Source organism: Scyliorhinus canicula, chromosome 18, assembly GCF_902713615.1.
Source record: "Scyliorhinus canicula chromosome 18, sScyCan1.1, whole genome shotgun sequence".
NCBI classification, from domain to species: Eukaryota; Metazoa; Chordata; class Chondrichthyes; order Carcharhiniformes; family Scyliorhinidae; genus Scyliorhinus; species Scyliorhinus canicula.
Window position 1 is genome coordinate 75,778,916 of NC_052163.1, and position 22,968 is coordinate 75,801,883.

The 22,968-nt window shown below is 48.4% G+C and overlaps 1 protein-coding gene across 3 annotated transcripts in view; it reads left to right on the forward strand.

Moving 5' to 3' along the window:
• LOC119952858 (calcium homeostasis endoplasmic reticulum protein) overlaps positions 1–22,968 on the forward strand; it is a 142,838-nt gene that overhangs the window by 55,234 nt on the left and 64,636 nt on the right. For all 3 annotated transcript variants that reach the window (XM_038776416.1, XM_038776417.1, XM_038776418.1), the window contains exons 5-9: positions 2,958–3,109; positions 4,543–4,654; positions 13,328–13,417; positions 14,516–14,786; positions 16,638–16,798. In XM_038776416.1, coding sequence (XP_038632344.1) covers positions 2,958–3,109; positions 4,543–4,654; positions 13,328–13,417; positions 14,516–14,786; positions 16,638–16,798 — 786 coding nt within the window. The remainder of the gene's footprint in view (positions 1–2,957; positions 3,110–4,542; positions 4,655–13,327; positions 13,418–14,515; positions 14,787–16,637; positions 16,799–22,968) is intronic.

The window sequence follows — 22,968 nt, forward strand, 5'->3', positions numbered from 1 at the left end:
AGAAACATGAGTGCACAGATGTGGCATATTTGGATTTCCAAAAGGTTTTGATATTGTGCTATTTTACTACCCAAGATAAGAGCTCATGGTATGGTGGATAATATGGCTAGCCAACAGGAATCAGAGTCAGGAAAAATGGGTAATTTTCAGGTTGGCAAACTGTGACTAGTGGGGTGACACCGAAATCAGTGCTGGGACCTCAACTGTTTGCAATCTCCATTAATAGCTTGGATGAAGGGTCAAGAGTGTATTGTAGCCAAAGTTGCCAATGATACAATGATGAGTAGGAAAACAGGCTGTGAGGAGGAAACAATGTTTTTGCAAAGGAATATAGATAGGTTGAGTTAGCATAATTAACCCTCCCCCAACTTTTCACACCTAGGCTCATCGAAACCTGTTCTACCAGGCTCTGATAGCCACAGCCACTCTCCCCACCACACTCCCGTTCACTGGCCAGCTTGAGCTAGCCAGTGTGGAGGCACCTGCCCAGGCCTCACTCTCCTCCATTCCCCTCCCCCCGCCTGGCCCCAGGAAAACAAAGAAATCCCCTTAAACACACACAACCCCAGTGTAAGAACACAAACCCCAAAGAATCATCATTGCAAAAGAAAATGCCAAATATCTTGTCGAAATAGGCAACGTCAACTCATTTAGCACATATAACAACATGCAGTGAAAAATAGAGCCGTATGCATTCCTCCACACCCCCTACCCTCAGTCCAAGACCAATCCTCAGTCCATTTCTCACTTCTGGCCCAGCCCTTCTGCCTTTACAAACACCTCTGCTACTTCCACCGTCTCAAAATAAAAGCCTTTGGAGTTGTAGGTCACCCTCAACTTAGCTAGGTACACTACGCCGAACTGCTCCCTGCTGTTATACAGTGCCATCTTCACTTGACCAAAGGCCGCCCATCTCCTCGCCAACTCCACAGTAAAGTCCTGGTATATACGTATACCAGCTCCAGCCCAATGTACCTCCTGCTTCTGCTTTGCCTAACACAAGACCTTTTCCTTCAAGCGGTACCTACGGAAACAAATAATCACTGCTAATCATTCGCCTTTGGTTTACGCCGCCACGCCCTATGAGCCCGATCCAGTTCATACGGAGAGGGATCTTCCCCCTCCCCCAACGGTTCCGCCAACACCTTGGCAAAATACTCGGTCGGCCTCAGGCCCTCCACCACTTCGGGCAGGCCCACGATCCTCATATTTTGCCTCCTAGATCTGTTTTCCAGGTCCCCCACCTTAGCTAGCAGACCCTTGTTGGCCTCCACCACCCTCTGCAGCTCCTCACCCATCGAAACGAGTTGATCACTGTGTTGCGACAAGACTTCTTCCACTCCCTTCAGTTTCTCACCTTGCTCCCGCACCTCGGCCAATGCCCTTGATACAGCCGCCTTCGCCGGCGCAATCTCCTCCTCCACCAGCACCTTCAATACCCACCATTGTCTCCTCCCTTACCACCTCCATGTGCTTTGTGAACTATTTTTCAAGTTTCACAACCGTTACCTCGATCATCTTTTCTGCCGTAAACAATGCGGCCCCACCCAGCGACCCAACCTCCGCCATCCTTCCAGTTCCTGAGCCGACCCTACCACTCTACGGCGAAACATCATTAGCTCCCTTCTTCACGGCAGCTTTCCTTTGGGTTTTGAACATCTTTCTTCCTTATGTCTTCCTGCACTTATTTAACCAAAAATTGCCCCTGGGACCAGACATTAAATTTTAAAACAATCAAGCCACGAGCATTAGCCATGCAATGTGCGACCACCTCCTACATGCTGCCACCGGAAGTCTACAAGTTTTTTATGTTCTTATGTGCTGTTGTGAAATTCTGCTCTAATTTTAGAAAGTGTAAGATCTGAATATATTGCCACAGAGTTGAGACAGCTTGTAGCCGCCAAACCTATCCATTGCTATATAAATTGGTACCAAAAGAAAGAATTTGACAATGTTTAATTCATTTAAATTGGCTTCTTGATTGTCAGTGGGTGCGCCTCTGACTCTTGCACGCTCATCAACTGAAATATCGTACATGTGCGTGACATGGTTGGGATGCGTTCTTGACATCTTTTGCAATTTCATGCACTTCCTGTTCGGGTGCACGTCTGAACTTTGTATTTAAAACTCTGGCCTTAACTTAGTTATATAACTCAAAAGTGCTCTCTAGTCAGTACAAATGGGAGGAAATGTAGAATTTTATAGCTAGCCTTTTTGCACAGTATAGGTGGATATGTTCTGCAAATGTCATGCACAACATTGTCCTTTACCAAAATTGTAGTTACAACATTCAATGTTTCAGCATCGCATACACTCTTCATTGAGTGTTTATCGACGGTGAACTACTGATGCTTGATTGACTTGTAAAGAGTTGGCCCAAGTCCAATAGTACTCACCAGCAATGTCTTATTATCTATTTTGTTTTGATGTGTATGACCTGGTGATACAAGTGCAGTACTCTGTACGCGTGATAACCTGAAGCTTGTGCTCATTCTGCATGGGAGCTTCAGCTTGCTGTATGGAAAGGGAATATTGATCACCCCCCATGCAGCCGTTAGCTTATTTTCACCTGTAGTACCGTATTTCAAACGTCATGTGAAGGTTAAATTGGGTTGTTTGAATCAACTTTGGAATGTTTGTGCCCTAATGCTTTGGTAGTCTGGCCACGACATACCTGTTCTTTTAGCACTTTAACAGTCACAACTACACCTGAACTGTAGTTAAGGTCATGTAGCTCAACTCCAACATTCTCTTCCTAATAAGTTGGTAACCTCTACCTTTCCATTTTTTAAAAAAGTCAACATTTAAGGTCAAGAAAAAAGATGTTAATGATAACTTTTTAATTATTTGTTTAATGAGTGATACTGAAGATGACACTTGGTTGCTTGTCTTATCACAGTTTGCAAAAGTGACAAAACTCTCCATGATCTCCTGCCATTTTCTCCATTCTTCCTTAGGCCGGTAAGAACTGGATGTTTAACAATGCAAAAACCCCACAGCACTGTGAGCTAATGTCTGGCCACCTGAGAAACCGCATCACAACGGAAGGAGCCCATTTTGAACTGCGCCTTCATCTGATCTACCTGATAAATGATGTGCTGCATCACTGGTTAGTATCTGATTATTAGATCTGTAGCGAACCAGATCAAAGATAGAAAATCCTAAGCATATTATAGAAGATATCCAAAGCTCTTGTGTGTGATGATAGATATATTGGGTTGGGAAGGAATCCAGTCTGTATTTGGATTTGAGCAGGAATTTGGATGTGGTACTCTGATTTATCCCCATTCTGCAGAATCCCTCATTGTTTCTCAGTAATGTGAGTGTTCGTCATGGTTTCTCTGTAATGGAAATGTGGCGAGGCTGCATGTGGCATCCCCAATATGCTGTGTCATGGAGTGGAGGCACATGGATATATCCGACATGATGAGTTGTGAATCCCAGCTGTACCATCCTAGCAGAGACCAAACCAAGATCAGACACTCTTCCTTGAGGTTGCAGAAGAGGAAAATTGCAGGTCAACTCACCCTGGATTACCTTCCAGCACCTCCTTATGACCACTTACGTAGAATGGTGCAAACAGAGATCTAGTGCTCAAGGCAAGTATGTGAATGGTACAAGGAAGGGCTAAAAGGTGAAAAATCGGGGTCAAATTCTATGTTTTACTATTGATATCAACTGTCCACATTGCTCGTGTGTAGCACTTTCTTCAACACTCAGATGTCAATCTGTGTATGCCAGACATCCAAGTCTGTTAGCCAGTTCTATATATAAGACAGCTCGTGATATATAATGTCTAATCTGTCTTGAGTTAGTTTCTTTCCGTATGACTGCCATAGTGTCATGGAGATCTACAGCATTTTGGCCGGTCATGTCTGGGATGGTCAAAAACAACCACCTAAGTATTATACCCCATTTTCTAGCACTTGGCCCATAACCTTGTATACTTCAGCATGTATTACTGTTCACATCCATTAAATGGGGACTGGTAATTAGATTCATGCTCGCCTCTCCTTCCAGTCCTATAGGTGTGAACAGTAAACATGTGCATGTTAGTTCATGAAACTAACCTGAAGCAGATGCTGCAGATTAGCAGACAAAGTTTTATAGCGTATTCCATCAGACGAACATGCAGTCATAAATCAGATAGATTCACGCATGCAGGAATGTGTTCATTATATTTTTTTAAATACTGAACTGATTAGAATGTACCTAAATTTTATTGAGTAGTTCTGAGAGAGTCTGGACTCCAACCTCACTAATGAGAGCATAACCTCAACTGCACTTTGTTTTTGCTACTTTACAAAATTCTCAGACAAAATAGATTAAAACGCAGACTTTAGGAGCTGTGATACAGCAAATACACATTGATCTTTCCTCTCCACTGTTTTGGGCTCTATGGTGATGGTATCATTAACATTTCTGAAGTCAGTGGCATTAGATTTTATCATTTTACACATTTTATGTCTTGTGAAATAATTGAATATTTTCTTGTTTTTGGAGCCTGCAGTGGCTCACCTTTCTTTCGTTGTGTGTTCACAGTCAGCGGAAACAAGCTCGAGACCTGCTCGCAGCCCTACAAAAGGTTGTGGTTCCTATTTACTGCACCAGCTTTCTTGCAGTGGAGGAGGACAAACAACAGAAGATTGCACGGGTAATTCTCCCTAAATGCTCATAGTGCCAGGAGGGGGTAATAATGTGCTGTTTAATAATTTTTAACCTTATTAATCTGTGGGATGGCTGAGCCCAACCCTGTCGCCCTGATGCTGCAGAATGACCCTGGTTCCAACATCGCCCATGTCATGACCCTCAGCCTGTGCTTCTGTTGCTTTCTGGCCAAATTTCATAAGTTGGAGCAGCTCAGATGACAGGTGACTACATAAAATTTTAATCACATAAATACCTATAAATATTTCAGAAACACAGATTTCCATATTTATATGATGTGTTGATCCAAAATATCAAACTTCAATAATTATATACTGAATTTTGCAGTGTGCTGCTTTATTGCTGTTTTATTTTTGTTACATCTGGGGTGACATTAATTTTCATGTTAAAATGAGGTCATATTAGAAAATAATTTGGAAGTGCTATATTAAACACTATTTTACCAGACAATTCCAAATGTGGTGAAGGCAGATATATGCTTACGTAGGTACATCACTTTGTTTCATTGTGTGCATTCAAAATACCAACTAAAGGCTAGTTGGCGCCAGATATTTAGCTCAGTTCCCTCCCCCTCCCTATCCCATCTCTGGTCTATTGTTAATAGGGCAGCCCTTGTTTTATTGCTTGTGGGTTTCTGCTGCAAAACATAAAACATTTGACTTGAGATTATCATTATGCATGACATTCGGGTGTCTAGGTATTTTTGTGTTGCTCAGACTGTGGCCATATGACTTACAAGAACGAAGCACCTCCTGCACTCAATGCCAACATGAGTCATTTCTCAAAGAATGATGGATCTTCATGTCAGTGGTGACCAACCAGAGTGCTGTGAAGACTGCCCAAAGTGTGCCGCAAAAAAGGGTTTTTCAAAAATTCATATAATTAAATGAAAGTTTTGAGATTGGCATCTTCAAGACCCGACGGATCATGGGCCTCCCACGCATGCGCTGGCTGGGAAAGAGCGGCACATGCATGGTTTAGATTTTGTATCTGACCAACCGGACTTGGAGCTGAAGACAAAGGTTGCATGCGCCAGCACAAACAGTGAAAACTCAAAAAGGGTGCAAAACCCTTGGGAGAAGTAAGAGAGACAGAGAGAGGTTTAAAAAAATAACAGGAGAGAGGACAGGTAGAAGTTCAAAACAAATTTCCCAGTAAGGGAAGGTGTGCCTCAATATGTTTTTATCGTATAGAGGATGGGAACCACTGTTTTAATAATATAATAATAATCGCTTATTATCACAAGTAGGCTTCAATGAAGTTACTATGAAAAGCCCCTAGTTGCCACATTCCGGCACCGGTACGGGAATTGCTGCTGGCCTTGTTCTGCATTACAAGCCAGTTGTTTGGCCCACTGTGCTCCAGATATTAAGAGGGACAGGTAGGGTAGATGGAGACAGACTATTTCCAGTGAGTTGGAGTCTGAGCCTTGGGGACATGATCTGAAATTACAGTTGGACTTTGAGGAGCAAGCTTACACTCCCATTTCATCTTCTCCCCCCTTATTGCTTTTTTAGTCATCCTCTGCTTGCTTTTAAAGACTTCCCAAATCCTCTGACTTCCTACTTATCCTCGCCATATTGTATGCTTTTTCCATTGCTTTTATGCTGTCCTTGACTTCCCTTGCCAGTCATGGCTGCCTTGTCCACCCCTTAGCAAATTTCCTCCTCCTTGGGGTGAATTTCTGTTGTGCCTCCCGAAAGTCACCAAAACACTCCTGCCATTGCTGTTCAACTGTCTTCCCTGCTAAGCTCCCCTTACAATTGGTTCTGGCCTGTTCCTCCCTCTTGTCTTTGTAGTTAACTTTATTCAATTGTAAAACCGTTATGTCTGATTCCAGCTTCTTCCTCTCTAACTGCAGGGTGAATTCTATCACATGGTGGTCACTGCCCCCTAAGGGTGTCTTCACATTAAGTTCCTTAATCCAGTCTGCCTCATTGCACATCATCAAATCCAGAATTGTTTGTTCCTTAGTGGGCTCTACCACTAGCTGCTCCAAAAAACCCATCTCGAAGACATACCACAAATTCCTTTTCTTGGAATCTGCTACCAACCTGATTTTCCCAGTCTACCTGTATATTGAAGTCCCCCATGATTATTGTAATATTGCCTTTCTTATATACCTTTTCTAGCTCCTGATTTATTTTCTGCCCCACATCCTGACTACTGCTAGGGGGCCTGTACATAACTTCCATCAGGGTCTTTTTTCCTTTGCAATTCCACAACTCCAATCCGCAGATTCTACGCCTTCCAATCCAACATCACTTCTTGCTATTGGTTTAAGTTAATTTCTTACCAATGTAACCCCACTCCCTCTGTCGATCTGACTGTCCTTTCTTGTTCTACCAATGTCGTTGGTACCTATGTCGACCACGACAACTGGATCTTTACCCTCCCACTTCAAGTCTTCTGCAACCCAGATGAGATATGCCGAACCCAAGCACGAGGCTTGGGTTCAAGGGACAAAAAACACTTGTGGGAATCGTTTATAGGCCCACTAATAGTAGTTATACAATTGGATTGAACACTAAACAGTAAATTATTGGAGCTCTTAGCAAAGGCAATTCAATAGTTGTGTTGGACTTCACATAGACTGGTTCAATCAAATTGGTAAAGGTGGTATGGAAGATGAATTTGTAGAATTCTTTCATGATGGTTTCATAGAATCACTACAGTGCAGAAGGAGGCCATTTGGCCCATCGTGTCTGCACCAACCCTCTCAAAGAACACCCTACTTAGGCCCACAGCCCACCCTATGTCTATAACCCAATGACCCCACCTAACCTTTTGAACACAAAGGGATAATTTATCATGGCCAATCCACCTAACCTGCACATCTTTGGACTGTGGGAGGAAACCGGAGCACCCGGAGGAAACTCACGCAGATTTGGGGAGAACGTGCAGACTCTGCACAGACAGTGACCCAAGGTGGGAATTGAACGGGGTCCATGGTGCTGTGAGGCTCCTTCTCTCCCTTGCTCTCTTCTCTCAGCTAAACCAGAGATGTGTGTAGGTCTACACACATGGCAGGTTCACTTCCCTGAAGAACATTAGGGAACCTTTTGGGTTTCTACAATAATCCAGTAGCTTTCATGGTCAAATCTTCCTAGTACCGGCTCCACAAAGGACCAGATTCATTCAGCTCAATTTCACAACCTGCCTTTGTGTTTTTGTGGGTTTTCTCTCACTCCCTTTTTTCTGTTTTAAATCAATTTCACAGGGTATTAGAAGGGGAGGATTTGCATTCGGGAAACTGAAGCCAGTTTCCCAGAGCAATATGTTGTGGAACTGATGGAATAAAGCTATTTTAGATATAGTCTTGTGCAGTGAGGCATGGTTAATTAGCAATGTTGTAGTAAAAGATTCACTGGGAAATAATCATAATACAATTGAATTGCACATTACGTTTGGAAACAAAGTGGCACGTGGCACAGTGGGTAGCATTGCTGCCTACGGCGCGGAGGACCCGGGTTCGAATCCCTGCCCTGGGTCACTGTCCATGTGGAGTTTGCACATTCTCCTCATGCCTGCGTGGGTTTCACCCCCACAACCCAAAGATGCATAGAGGAGGTGAATTGGCCATGCTAAATTGCCCTTTAATTGGAAAAAAAATAATTGGATACTCTAAATTTATAGGAAAAAATGTTTTAAAACAAAATCACTTCTCAGCGTTGGCTAGGACCAAGCGTCAGATCAAGCCAAAGATGAGGTGTGATGCTTTTTCTTGCCTGCTTGGATCTTGTTTGTCGCTCTTGTGGAGATTTTTTTCAATTTGAGTTTGAATTTGAATTTTTTGGGGGTTTTTTTGGAGCAAACAATGAGATCGATTAAGGATTTGCCATACCCACTCTGCATATTGGGGCGCAGTGGTTAACACTGCTGCCTCACAGCGCCGAGGTCCCAGGTTCGATCCCGGCCTGGGTCACTGTCCGTGTGGAGTTTGCACATTCTCCCCATGTTTACGTGGGACTCACCCCCACCGCCCAAAGATGTGCAGAGTAGTAAGTGGATTGGCCACGCTAAATTGCTCCTGAATTGGAAAAAATTAATTGGGTACTCAAAATTTATTTTAAAATGAAAATTGAAAAATCATCGGGGAAGCAAAACCTCAGCAAGAAACATCCACTCTTGGTTTAGTCCAGAGGTTAGTACATAGAAAATAGAAGCAGGACGAGGCCATTCAGCCCTTCAAGCCTGCTCTGCAATTAATTTTCTTCATGGCTGGTCATTAAGTTCAATACTCAGAATAGCCCCCCCCCCCCCCCCCCCCCCTCCCCGATCCTCAACTAATTCTGTTAGAACTTTACAAGATTATATGAGATCTCTTCTAAACGCCAATAAATATATTAACCAATGTAGTCTCTCCTCATATGACAGTCCTGCCATCCCAGGAATCAACCTGGTAAACCTTCGCTGTACTCCCTCCACACCAGAAACATACTTCCTCAGATAAGGACACCAAAACTGAACACAATACTCCAGGTGTGGCCTCACCAATGTCCTTACAATTGTAGTAAAACATTCCTGGGCAGGCTTCTCCCAGCCCTGGGTCGGGCTGGAGAATCCCTCGACCAGGCCACGCCGCCCTGATGCCAGCATGTGATTCTGAGCGGAGAATCAGCGCCATTGGCGCCGGCGTGGTTGGCGCGGCGCTGGTCGTGGGCCGTTGTATGCGGCCGGCCGGCCGATTCTCCGGCCCGAATGGGCCGAGTGGCCGTAAGAAAAAACCCGAGTCCCGCCGGCGCCGTTCAAACCTGCTCTGAGCCGGCAGGAACTCCGTGTTGAAGGGTCAGGTGGCGGCCTGTGCGGGGGTGGAGGGTTGCCTCCGATGTGGTCTGGCCCGCGATCGGGGCCCACCAATCGGCGGTCCAGCCTTTGACTGGGGGACCTCCTTTCCTGCGTGCTGGCTCATGTAGTCCTGCGCCATGTTGCATCTGGGCCAGCACGTTGAAGGAGGCCACTGTGCATACATGTGTTGGCGCTGGTGCCACTGTGCATGCGCACATTGGCTCCGGTGCCTCTGCATGTGCGTGTTGGCGCCAGCGCCACTGCAGCTCCCGAGCCGCACAGTTTGCACCGGGATCGGCAGCTGGAGCGGCACAAACCGCTCCAGCGCCGTGCTGGCCCCCTGTAGGGGTCATAATTAGTCCTGGCAGCGGCCCGGTCACGCCATCATAAAACACAACGGCGTTTACGACGGCGTGGACACTGCGGCGGGATTAGAGAATCCCACCCCCTATTCCTATACTTAAATCCTCTCACTATGAAGGGCGTCATACCATTTGCCTTCTTTACTACCTGCTGTAGCTGCACGCTTACTTTCAGCGACTGATGCACAAAGACACCAAGGTCTCGCTAAATTAACACCTCTCTCAATTTGCACCAATTTAATCTGCCTTCCTATTTCACTATCAAAGCGGATGATCACATTTATCCACATTATTACTGCAACTTCCATGCATATGCCCAATCACTCAGCCTTTCTAAATCCCACTGAAGCATCTCTACATTCTCTTCTCAGCTCATCCTCCCACCCAACTTTACATCACCAGCAAATTTGGAAATAATACATTTAGTTCCCTCGTCCATAGGAGGGGAGGAGGGGGGGGGGGGGGGAGGAGGGAGGGGGGGAGGAGGGAGGGGGGGGGGGGAGGAGGGAGGGGGGGGGGAGGAGGGGGGGGGGGAGGAGGGGGGGGGGAGGGGGGGGGGGGGGGGGGGGGCCTGAAGGTCATGCAGTCGGGTAAAGCACCGGGGCCGGATGGGTATCCGATGGAGTTTTACAAAAAATTTGCCGGGATAGTGGGGCCAGTGCTGGTCAGGGTCTTTAACGAGGCAAGAGACAGAGGGAGTCTCTCTCTCGCTCTCGCTCTCGCTCTCGCGCTCTCTCTCGCGCTCTCTCTCGCGCTCTCTCTCTCGCTCTCTCTCTCTCTCTCTCTCTCTCCCCCCCCCCCCCCCCCCCCCCCCGACGATGTCGCAGGCCACCACTCTCTCATTCTGAAACGGGATAAGGACCCAGAGGCCTGTGGGTCATACAGGCCGATCTCCTTGATCAACGTAGACGCCAAGATTTTGGTGACCAGAATTGAGGACTGTGTACCGGATGTAATTGTGGAGGACCAAACCGGGTTTGTAAAGGGGAGGCAGCTGATGGCCAACATAAGAAGGCTGCTCAACGTGATTATGATGCTCCCGGAGAAGGGAGGTAGAGATAGTGGGAGCCATGGATGCTGAAAAGGCTTTTGACCGAGTATGGGCAGGGAAGTCCCCGGGGGTGAGGAGGGTGAAGCTTGAAAGGAGCAGAGGAGAAGGGGGGCTGGCGTTGCCGAACTTCGGCAACTATTACTGGGCAGCCAACATAGCGATGATAAGGAAATGGATGGTGGGTGCGGGGTTGGTTTGGGAGCGGATGGAGGCTGCCTCGTGCAGGGGCACTAGCTTAGCAGCCCTGGTCACGTCGCCTCTGCCGCTTCTGCCACTCCACTAGCCCGATAGTGGTGACGGCTCTTCGGATCTGGGGCCAGTGGAGGAGGTATGTAGAGGAGGTAAGAGCATCGGTGTGGATCCCAATCTGTGGCAATCATCAATTTGCCCCGGGGAACATGAACGGGGCATATCAACTGTGGAGGAGGGCGAGGATTGTGAGGATGGGGGATCTGTTCCTGGAAGGGAGCTTTCCAAGCATGAGGGTGCTGGAGGAGAAGTTTGGGCTGGCGAGAGGGAACGACTTTAGATACTTGCAGGTGAGGGATTTTGTACGCAGACTGGTGCCGTCCTTCCCATGTCTCCCGCCGAAGGGGAGGCAGGGCAGGGTAGTTTCTAGGAGAGAGGGTAGAGTTTCAGACATCTGCAAGGAGCTAATGAGAGATGAGGATACGCAGACTGAGGACCTGAAGCTTAAGTGGGAGGAGGAGCTTGGGGGAGGGGGGAACACACTGTATTTGGGCAGAAGCCCTGAGCAGAGTAAACATGACCGCAATATGCTCCAGGCTCAGCCTGATGCAGTTTAAGGTCGTGCACCGGGCCCACATGACGGATGAGCAGATTCTTCGGGCTGGAGGACAAGTGTGCTAGATGCGCTGGAGGGCCGGCTAACCATGTACACATGTTCTGGTCATGCCCTAAACTCAGGGGGTATTGGCAGGGATTCACAGATGTCATGTCCCGGGTATTGAAAACTGGGGTGGTAATGAGCCCGGAGGTGGCAATCTTTGGGGTTTCAGAGGACCCGGGAGTCCAGGAAGAGAGAGAGGCCGACGTTCTGGCCTTTGCTTCCCTGGTAGCCCGGTGACGAATACTGTTAGCATGGAGGGACTCAAAGCCCGGCTGAGGTATGGCTATCGGAAATGGCGAGCTTTCTTGGCCTGGTGAAAGTCAAGTTCGCCTTGAGAGGTTCGCTACTAGGGTTCGCCCGAAGGTGGCAGCCATTTATTGACTTCTTCGCAGAGGAGTAAGAAACCAACAAATGGCCACCAAAAAGTTGATGATAAAACTCGAAAATAAACCAGCGAGGAATAATTTTCTTTTCAAAGATTGTCAGAACATTTACCAGGATATAAAATGGGGAGTAGCTATTGGCTCCTTTGAAGCAGAGAAAGGAGAGATTGCCATGGGGAATGAGGAAATAGCAGACATTGAATGAATATTTTGTGTCTGTCATCATAAAAGATGCAGGTTACATACCAGAAATAGAAGGCAGCCTTCAGACTAAAAAATGGAGGAAATTGAGATAATTAATATCAACAGAGAAAAAGTATTAGAGAAACTTAAGGAACAAAAGCTGGCAAATTCCTAAGACTCCGCCTATGTCTTGGGTTTTGGATTCTGAAAAAAAGGGAGATACAGAGATGATGGAGGAGCAGGCTATGATTTTCCAAAATGCCTTAGATTCTGAAAAGATCCCAACAGATAGGAAGTTGAAAAAAAAGACACGTTCTATTGAAGCTTTTCATCTTGTGTAGATCAAGACAGCTCACCAGAAAAACCAACAGTAAAACATAAGGATTATACTGCATGAGATAAAAATGCTGATTAGTTGGCAAGTGGACTCTGGTAGAGGTGTTGCCATGGAGAATACAGCAGGAAACATTTTAACTACCAAGCTTTTGTTCAAATTCGAATCTGGAAAAAACATTCTGCCGGTCTCACACATGGGTAATGTGGTATATGAATTTCAAGGGCAGTGTGATGCCAGGTGTGTGGGCTGTATGTCACAACAACTGACGAATCGTGTCAATCGCTTTGAAATAAAAACAGAAGATGCTGGATTAACTCAGCAGGTCTGATAGCATCTGTGGAGAGAGAAACTCCGTTAATGTTTTGAGTCTATTGACCCTTCTACAGATTCTACTGTATATTTCTAGCATTTTTGTTTTTATTATATACCGTGTACCATTGTAACTGTAAACTAATGACACTAACTTTGATTTCCAGGCAGGCACAAACATTGTAGAGTAGAGTGACGCCCCTGCATTAAGTTACAGGGCACATGGCAGGGTCATTGACCAGCAAGCAACGTAGTCAGTAATAAGACAAAACTACAATCTTTAGAGATTGGGGTTTTTTTTGTTTCCTGGCTTGATTAATATTCCAAAAGATTGTGCAGGTCTTCCATTGCCATCGTCTCCGAACAAAAACCATTACTTTTATTATTTTTTCACAGCTGTTGCAACTGTGGGAGAAGAATGGTTATTTTGATGAATCCATTATTCAGCAGTTGCAGAGCCCGGCCCTCGGACTTGGACAGTACCAGGTTAGTAACTTGTGGTACCTGTAGTTATCTACTGCGACGATGTTTACGACATGGTAACAAATGGCGATCATGAATGCAGATAACTCTGTGGTTAGGTTCAACACAGTTGACATCCTCTCATTTAAATTCAGGCTAGTGGATCAGGCACGCAATCCTGGGCTTGTCTCGGCAAAAAGCATCAGGCCCATTTCCAACAGGTTTATGGCGGTGATTATTAATATACATTAAACCGTTGCAAAACACAGCACTGCAGACTGGGTGGTACAATAAGCAAGTTCACTGTCCTTTCACACCTGTGACCTGTGCAAAAAGACAGTATTGATCAATGAGGTGAAAAATTTATGTCGCTGCTGTCTTTGAGGATCCGACATAAAATGGATTTGCATAATCTTACCCCCACACTGAATGGATATTGGCCCGTGGAATTAAGCCAGCCCAAATTTGGCATTAATTAGCAGCCTAAGATAAGAGAGTTTGCAATAATTGAAAAGTGAACAGTGATACAGTGGGTGGACTGTCCTGAGGTCAGGGCACCTTTTTTTTAAGGCATGACAATTTAAACCTGCACCTGGCATGCTGGACTTGGCTTGGGAATATGTGATATTGTGACTGGATTATGAGTTTAAGATCCTTTTTTTAACACCACAGTGTTGTTAGTAAATTAAACATCTAGCATTAAGGACTGTGGCACCATGCAAACAAATTCTTATGTCAAATATTTGGAAAAAAAATTAGAGGAAAAAAAAAGTATAGCCCACTATTGCAATGGAGGCAAACAGAGCAGTGAATTTGTGCAGTCTTCCAGCAAATGAAATAACTGACGAGACCACCTATTTTTCAAAAGCAAAATACTGCAGATGCTGGAAATCCAAAATAAAAACTAAGTGCTGGAACATTCCAGCAGACTGGCAGCATCTGTGGGGAGAGAAACAGAGTGAATATTTCAGGCCCAGTATGTTTTCTTTGGAATTGAGACCCTTCAGCTTAATGCCCAAGCCTATACTTTATTTTGCCATAATTTTCACTTTATGTTGGTCTTGTCTCTGCCAGTAATATTCCTGAATTTAATTTAATTTTTCTGTCTGGTGCTTCCTACAGGCCTCTCTCATAACAGAGTTTGCAGCTGTGGTTCAGCCCATTCAGATGGCATTCCAGCAACAGATCCAGACCCTAAAGGCCCAGCACCAAGAGTTTGTGGACAACCTCACCAAGCATCAACACCAGCCGCCCCAACCACCATCTCAGCCTCAACCGCAGCCCCAACCCCAGCCACAACCTCAACCACTACGGGAACCTGAGGCTCCACCACCGCACATCCCAATGCCTCAGAGCCAGGATCTGCCTCCTCTTTCACCAACAGAGGCATCAGGTGCAGTAATGGTAGAAATGAAACAGTTGAGACATGAAGTGAAGTATTAATACCTTGTTCCTTTGTTACATTGAATGAATTAGAGAACTGAATGCAAAAAAAATCACAATTTTCTTTCCTTGTACCTCCTGAGTAAAACTCCATATCTGCTTAGAGAATAATGCATTAGGCTGCTGACCTTTTTTAAAATAAATTTAGAGTGCCCAATTCATTTTTCCAATTAAGGGGCAATTTAGCATGGCCAATACACCTGCACATCTTTGGGTTGTGGGAGGTGAAACCCACACAGACGCGAGGAGAGTGTGCAAACTCCAGACGGACAGTGACCCAGAGTCGGGATCGAACCTGGGACCTCGGTGCCGTGAGACAGCAATGCTAACCACTGTGCTGCCCCAGGTTGCTGGCCTTTTAATGCTGGTGAGACTTCATTTTTCAGAATGGGAAGGGCCCAAGAGGAATCGCACTGAGTGAGCAAACCCTGAATTCCGATATAGAGCTGCCAGTGAGTCCCTCGTCTGGGATTGGAGAATAATTGGAACAAGTTGCATTCTTTGCACGCACAATTAGTGTCAAGACAAGATATTGTGTTTCCCCTTTTTTGAGAGTGAAAAGTTTAGAAAACACACCAGGTGTGTTGAAGAGTCCACATTTGACTTTCTACGGTCAAATTACACTGCCCTCATAGGTTTTCTTATTCTGCCTAACAGGTTCATGTGCCCTATGTTGGAGTCGTACAGAACAAGGGCCGGGATTCTCCCCTACCCAGCGGGGCGGGGGGTCCCGGCTTGTTGGAGTGGCGTGACCCACTCCGGCGTTGGGCCACACCAAAGGTCGGATGTCTCCGCACCTTTAGGGGCCAAGCCCTCACATTGAGGGGCTAGGCCCGCGCCGGAGTGGTTCCCACTCCGCCGGCTGACGTGAACGGCCTTTGGCGCCAAGCCAACCGGGGCCGAAAGGACTTCACCGGCCGGCGTAAGTCCGCGCATGCGCTGGAGCGTCAACAGCTGCTGACGTCATACTGGCGCAAGGGAGGGGGTCTCTTCTGCCTCCGCCATGGTGAAGACCATGGCAAAGGCAGAAGAAAAAAGTGCCGATTGGTGGGCCCTGATCACGGGCCAGGCCACCATGGGGGCAACCCCCCCCCCCCCCCCGCCCCCCCGAAACCCGGCGCCCGCCCGCGCCACCAATCCCGCCGGTCAGGTAGGTGGTTTAATCCACGCCGGCGGGAGAGGCTAGTCAGCGGCGGGACTTCGGCCCATCGCCCCCGCCGAATCTCAGGGGGCGGAGAATTCGGGACACAGCGGGGGTGGGCTTGACGCCGGCCCCAGGCGATTCTCCAACCCGGCGGGGTGGCGGAGAATCCCGCCCACGGTCACTATGTCTCTAACCGCAGTTAACGTTTCACTGCAATAGGTGTGTCCTGAAAGACTACTTGTAGAAAGGGAGTGCACCATAGCCTGTGGACAGGGTGATTGCCATGTGTGTTGATTAGCTAGAATCTTTTTTAAAAATAAATTTAGAGTACCCAATTTCTTTTCCAATTAAGGAGTAATTTAGCGTGGCCAATCCACCTACCCTGCACACCTTTGTGTTGTTGGGGTGAGACCCACGCAGACAGGGAGAATGTGCAAACTCTACACGGACAGTGACCCAAGGTCGGGATCGAACCCGAGTCCTCAGTGCCGCGAGGCAGCAGTGCTAATCACAATGCCACCGTGCCGCCAGATTAGCTAGTATCTTACCAATAGCATTTGTGCTTATAATTTTGTAACATGGGGCTCTGTCTGAGTTTGTGTTTGCTGAGTGCTGTTGAGAGGAATCCACTTTTAAAATCCACTGACTGTGTTACAGATGAGGCAAAGCCACCACACCCACTCCCTGAAAACGTGTCAAGTGGAGGACAGGAGCCCAGTCCAGCAGGACAGAGAGGGCCTGGGCAGCATGAGCACTCTTCTTCTAAGCCACCATGGTTTGAACGACCTGCTATGCCACTCTGGGGCCAACAGCAACAGGTACTGGCTCAGGTTTGGGATTATTTTCAGTATTGAACAAGGCGTGTGTGTGAGGGGTATCACGTTCACCACAAAATTCGGTTTGAAATAAGGACCAGGGTAAGCAGTAGAAATGAACAGATCAAGTAATTTAATTCAAAGTGAAATAAAAGGTCTTTTTAAAAAGTCATCATTGCTGCAGGGAACTTTAACTGACCCCAAGGGTCATTACGACATTCCAGACATGTAAGGAGAAGTCCTTGAATTGACAGATCATAAATTCTTCAGTTCACCTCCCTGCAATTATAAAAACTTAAGCTGTGAGACAGGAAAGTCCTCAGATAAACAGAACAACAAATCCTTCCATAGCTATATAACCTTTTAACACTTAAGGTAACACCCTTGGAAAAGTGTCTATTTTGACAATCTATGTATCTAAGAAACTGGACACCTTAAAATAGACAGAACTCTTAAACAAACCCCTCTTCACCAATATATCTTGGACACCTGACATTCAAGCAGACATTAAGATCATTCAACGCATGTTGCTGATAACACAGCAAATTAGCCATTTGGGTATAGGCAATTAACCAACATGAAGTGACAAGATAACAGGAAGAATCCTTGACTGAATTGAGGATTTTATGTATAAAAAGGGGAGGCATTTTAGTGAAATCTTCTCATTCAGCTCTGCTGAAGTGAGTAAAGATCTGTTCAAACAATTTGCCCCGTGGTTCTTTGTAAGTATGTTTCTATTAAACTTCTTAAAAATGTAATTGAAATTGATAGGAGATAGTTTAGGATTTTCCAAGTTTTAGATATATCATTCTCTTAGGAGACGTTAGTTTGTTAGCAGATAACAAAGGACTGTTAACGGTTTTATATTCTTAACAGACTAAGAACTGTTAATCAATTTATATTTTTAACTCTGCAATTCTGTATGTATCAATTGAGAGTATTTTACAATAAAAATACTTTTATTAAAAATTAAACTGTGTAGACTTACTCTCAAATTTAAAATCCTAGACATTCATTTAGCAAGTCTTAAATGACTAGGACCTGAGACTTCCGGTTGCGGCAATGCAGAGCTAAGCCGCACGTTCGGCAGCTCCCACCATGAACGGACTTTTGGGCTCTTTTAAGGGCCCCCAGCGGTACTTGCTCGACGGTTCCCGACGTGGGAAGGTGTCTGCAGCGGATCCCCAGTGGTCTATGGTCTTGACCAGGAGCGGGGCCAGCAGAATAGCGGTGGCAGCGCCTAAGAAAAAGCGGGGGAAGAGAATCAAGATGGCGGCCGGCGGAGGCCTCGAGGAATGGAGGAAGTGGGCGCAGGTGCAGCAGGAGACTCTCCAGTGCTGTTTTCAGGAGCTCAAAGTGGAGCTGCTGGACTCGCTGAAGGCGAATACGAACAAGATGCTGGCGACGCAGACAGCCCAGGGGGTGGAGGTCCGGGAGCTCCGACAACAAGCCTCCGAAAGAGAGGATGAGGCCGCAGCCCTCGCGGTAAAGGTGGAGATGCACGAGGCACTCCACAAGAAGTGGCAGGAGCTGTTCGAGGAGATGGAGAACCGGTCGAGGCGGAAAAATTTGCGGATCCTGGGCCTCACGGAGGGGCTGGAAGGGTCAGACCTGGGGACCTATCTGGTCGTCTTGTTGAACTCGCTGGTGGGAGCTGGGTCCTTCCAGGGGCCCCTCTAGCTGGAGGGGGCCCACAGAATACTGGCCAGGAGGCCCAAACCGAATGAGCCGCCACGGGCGGTGCTGGTGCGGTTCCACCGGTTCGTTGATCGAGAGTGCGTGCTTAGGTGGGCCAAGAAGGAGCGGAGCAGCAAGTGGGAGAGCACGGTAGTGCGGATCTACCAGGACTGGAGTGCGGAGGTGGCCAAGCGGAGGGCCGGTTATAACCGGACGAAGGCGGTGCTCCACAGAAAGATTGTGAAGTTTGGTATGTTACAGCCGGCACGTCTGTGGGTCACCTACAAGGACTGGCACTTTTATTTTGAGTCCCCGGAGGAGGCGTGGGCCTTTGTTCGGGCCGAGAAGTTGGACTCTGACTGAGAGTCGGAGGTTTGTAAATAACTGTGTTAACTTTTGGTGGGAAGGGTCTTTGTTTTATGCTGTTTCATGCTGTTTTAAGCTGGTTGTGGGTTGTTTCTAGGGTGGGTGGGGTGCTGTCTTTTTTTGCGGGGTCGGGCAGAGGGAAAGGGCGGGCTTTTCTGCTGTTTCCCGCGCTGAGGGTGGATGGGGGCGGGGTCGGAGCTGAGAAGCGCGGGCTTTTTTCCCGCGCGGGACGGGGAGGAGGAGGGTCTACTGATGGGTCTGGGGGAGGAGGAGTAGCCCCACGTTGGGAGGGGTCGGAGCTGTGGCGGGAGCTGCCGGGGTCAGCAGAAGTTAGCTGGCTCACGGGAGTGCTACGGGGGGAGTAACGTGGCTGGGAGGGGCCTTAGTCTGGGGGGGGGGGGGGTACCGGGTTGCTGCTGAAATGGCCAGGAATGAGCTGGAGTCTGCAGGGGGGGCCGGGGTGGGGGTTTGCCGCCGTGGGGAATGGGCCAAGGGAGGGGCGCTGGCCTGGGGCGGGCAGGGCACGGGTTATGGCTAGTCGGCGGGGGAGGGGGGCAGGGAGCCCTCTGATCCGGCTGATAGCTTGGAATGTGAGGGGGCTGAATGGGCCGGTCAAACGGATTCTTGGAGGTTTGCGAGGCCGAGGGCCAGGGAGTATTCATTTTATTCCCACGTGCATAGAGCCTATTCCCGGATTGATTTTTTTTTTTGTCCTGAGCAGGGGGCTGATTTCGAGGATGAAGGATGTCGAGTATTCGGCCATAGTCATTTCGGACCATGCCCCGCACTGGGTAGACCTTGAGCTGGGGGAGGAGAGGGACCAGCGCCCGCTTTGGCGCCTGGAGGTGGGACGGCTGGCGGATGAGAAGGCGGGCAGGCGGGTTCGGGGGTGTATCAAGAGGTACTTAGAGGCCAATGATAATGGGGAGGTCCGGGTGGGGACGGTTTGGGAGGCATTGAAGGCGGTGATTAGAGGGGAGTTAATTTCCATCCGAGCCCATAGGGAGAGGGGAGAGCAGAGAGAGAGGGAGAGGTTGGTGGGGGAGATGGTGAGGGTGGACAGTAGATACGCGGAGGCTCCAGAGGAGGGACTGTTGGGGGAGCGACGTAGCCTTCAGGCCAAGTTCGACTTGCTGACCACCGGAAAGGCGGAAGCTCAGTGGAGGAAGGCACAGGGAGCCGTGTACGAATATGGGGAGAAGGCGAGTAGGATGCTGGCGCATCAGCTACGTAAACGAGACGCGGCCAGGGAGATTGGTGGAGTGACGGATAGGGGAGGCAATGTGGTGCGAAGGGGGGTGGACATTAATGGGGTCTTCAGGGACTTTTATGGTGTACTGTACCAGTCCGAGCCCGAGGGGGAGGGGGGGGGAGGAGGAGAATGGGGCGCTTCTTGGATAGGCTGAGATTTCCGAAGGTGGAGGAGGGACAGGTGGAGTGGCTGGGGCGCCGATTGAGCTGGAGGAGCTGGTCAAAGGGATAAGCAGCATGCAGTCGGGGAATGCGCCGGGGCCGGATGGGTTTCCGGTCAAATTTTACAAAATGTATGTAGACTTGTTGGGCCCCCTGTTGGTTAGAACCTTTAACGAGGCAAGGGAGGGGGGGGGCTTTGCCTCCGACCACGTCACGTGCGCTGATTTCCTTGATCCTTAAACGGGACAAGGACCCCCTACAGTGTGGATCATATAGGCCGATCTCGTTGTTAAATGTGGATGCCAAGCTGTTGGCGAAGATCTTGTCCACAAGGATAGAGGACTGTGTGCCGGGGGTCATTCATGAGGACCAGACAGGGTTTGTGAAGGGAAGGCAGCTGAACACCAATATACGTAGGCTTCTGAATGTTATAATGATGCCGGCGGTAGAAGGGGAGGCGGAGATAGTGGTAGCATTAGGCGCGGAGAAGGCCTTTGATAGGTTGAGTGGGGGTACTTGTGGGAGGTGCTGGAAAGGTTTGGGTTCTGGGAGGGGTTTGTCAATTGGGTGAGGCTGCTATACGAGGCCCCGATGGTGAGCGTAGGCATGAATAGGAGGAGATCGGAATACTTTCGGTTGTACCGGGGGACGAGACAGGGGTCTCCCCTGTCCCCTTTGCTCTTTGCGTTGGCAATTGAGCCCCTGGCCATGGCGTTGAGGGAGTCGAGGAATTGGAGGGATCTGGTGCGGGGTGGGGAGGAGCACCGAGTGTCATTATACACAGATGACTTGTTGTTTTATGTGGCGGACCCAGTGGGGGGGAATGCCGGAGGTGATGCAGATCCTTAGGGAATTTGAGGGCTTTTCTGGGTACAAGCTCAACCTGGGTAAGAGTGAGCTGTTCGTCGTGCACCCGGGGGATCAGGAGGAGGGGATTGGTAGGCTCCCATTGGATGGCATCCTGCGTGGACACGAGCCTGGAGGCGCTGGTAACGGCGCCGTTGCCGCTCCCTCCAACGAGGTATACCACGAGCCCGGTGGTGGCGGCTACCCTCAAAATGTGGGGGCAATGGAGACCGCATAGGGGGAGGTGGAGGGCTCGATGGAGTCCCCAATACGGGGAACCACCGGTTTGTTCCAGGGAGCATCGATGGCGGGTTTCTGGGCTGGCACAGGGTAGGTATTAGGAGGTTGAGGGATCTGTTTGTGGATGGGAGGTTCGCGAGCCTGAGTGAGTTAGAGGGGAAGTTTGGGCTCCCCCGGGGAACATGTTTAGGTACGTGCAGGTTAGGGCGTTTGCCAGGCGGCAGGTGGAGGGGTTCCCTCTGCTGCCCCCACGTGGGGTAAGGGACAGGGTGGTCTCGGGGGCGTGCGTTGGAGGGGGGAGGATCTCGGACGTGTACCACGTCGTGGAGGAGCTGAAGGGTAAATGGGAGGAGGAGCTGTGTGAGGAGATTGAGGATGGGACGTGGACGGATGCCCTGGAAAGAGTGAATTCCTCCTCTTCCTGTGCGAGGCTTGGCCTCATACAGTTCAAGGTGCTGCATAGGGCCCCCATGACTGGGACGAGGATGAGTAGGTTTTTCGGGGGCGAAGACAGGTGTGCTAGGTGCTGGGGAGCCCAGCAAACCACGCCCATATGTTCTGGGCATGCCCAGCGCTGGGGGAGTTTTGGAAGGGGGTAGCAAGGATGGTGTCGAGGGTGGTAGGATCCAGGGTCAAGCCATGCTGGGGACTCGCAATTTTTGGGGTTGCAGTGGAGCCGGGAGTGTAGGAGGCGAAAGAGGCCGGTGTTCTGGCCTTTGCATCCCTAGTAGCCCGGCGGAGGATCTTGCTTCAATGGAAGGATGCGAGGCCCCCAAGCGTGGAGGCCTGGCTCAATGATATGGCTTGGTTCATCAAGTTGGAGAAGGTGAAATTTGCCCTGAGGGGATCAGTACAGGGGTTCTTTAGGTGGTGGCAGCCTTTCCTGGACTTCCTGGCAGAACGGTAGGGAAATAGGCCGGCAGCAGCAGCAACCCGGGGGTTTAGGGGGGAGGAGGGAGGGGAGGGGGGGTTTGTTTCGGGGGAAGGGAGAAATGTGTATATGTGTTTATTGGATATGCAGGGTATTTATCTATATCTCCTTTTTGTAGTTACTGGGGGGGGGTTGGTTTTGGGGGTTAGTGTGTTTTTCTTTTTGTTATTTTTTTTTTTATATATAATTTTTATTGGAATTTTTTACAGAAAATATAAAACATAACGACAAACAATGAAATGCAACAAAATAACCCATAATAACTGTGACACCCCCAGACCGTATCGGCGCATGTATCACATCCCCCCACCCCCCCAACCCTAATGAACAACAAAAGAACTTTAAAAATATTAAAATTAAATAAACAAACATAGTCATTGTCGGCTCCCCCCCTTTTCCCTCCCCTTTTCCCTCCCCTTTTCCCTCCCCTTTTCCCTCCCCGGGTTGCTGCTGCTGCTGTCCCCGTACCCTATCGTTGAGCCAGAAAGTCGAGAAAAGGCTGCCACCGCCTAAAGAACCCTTGTACCGACCCTCTCAGGGCGAATTTGACCTTCTCTAGCTTAATATTGTTTTCTTGTTATTTTCTGTTTTGGATATGTTTTTGAAAATCTCAATAAAAATTATTTTTTTTTTAAAAAATGACTAGGACCTACGACCAACAGTGGTAACAATTTAGTTATGAGTGACGTATCTGAACTTT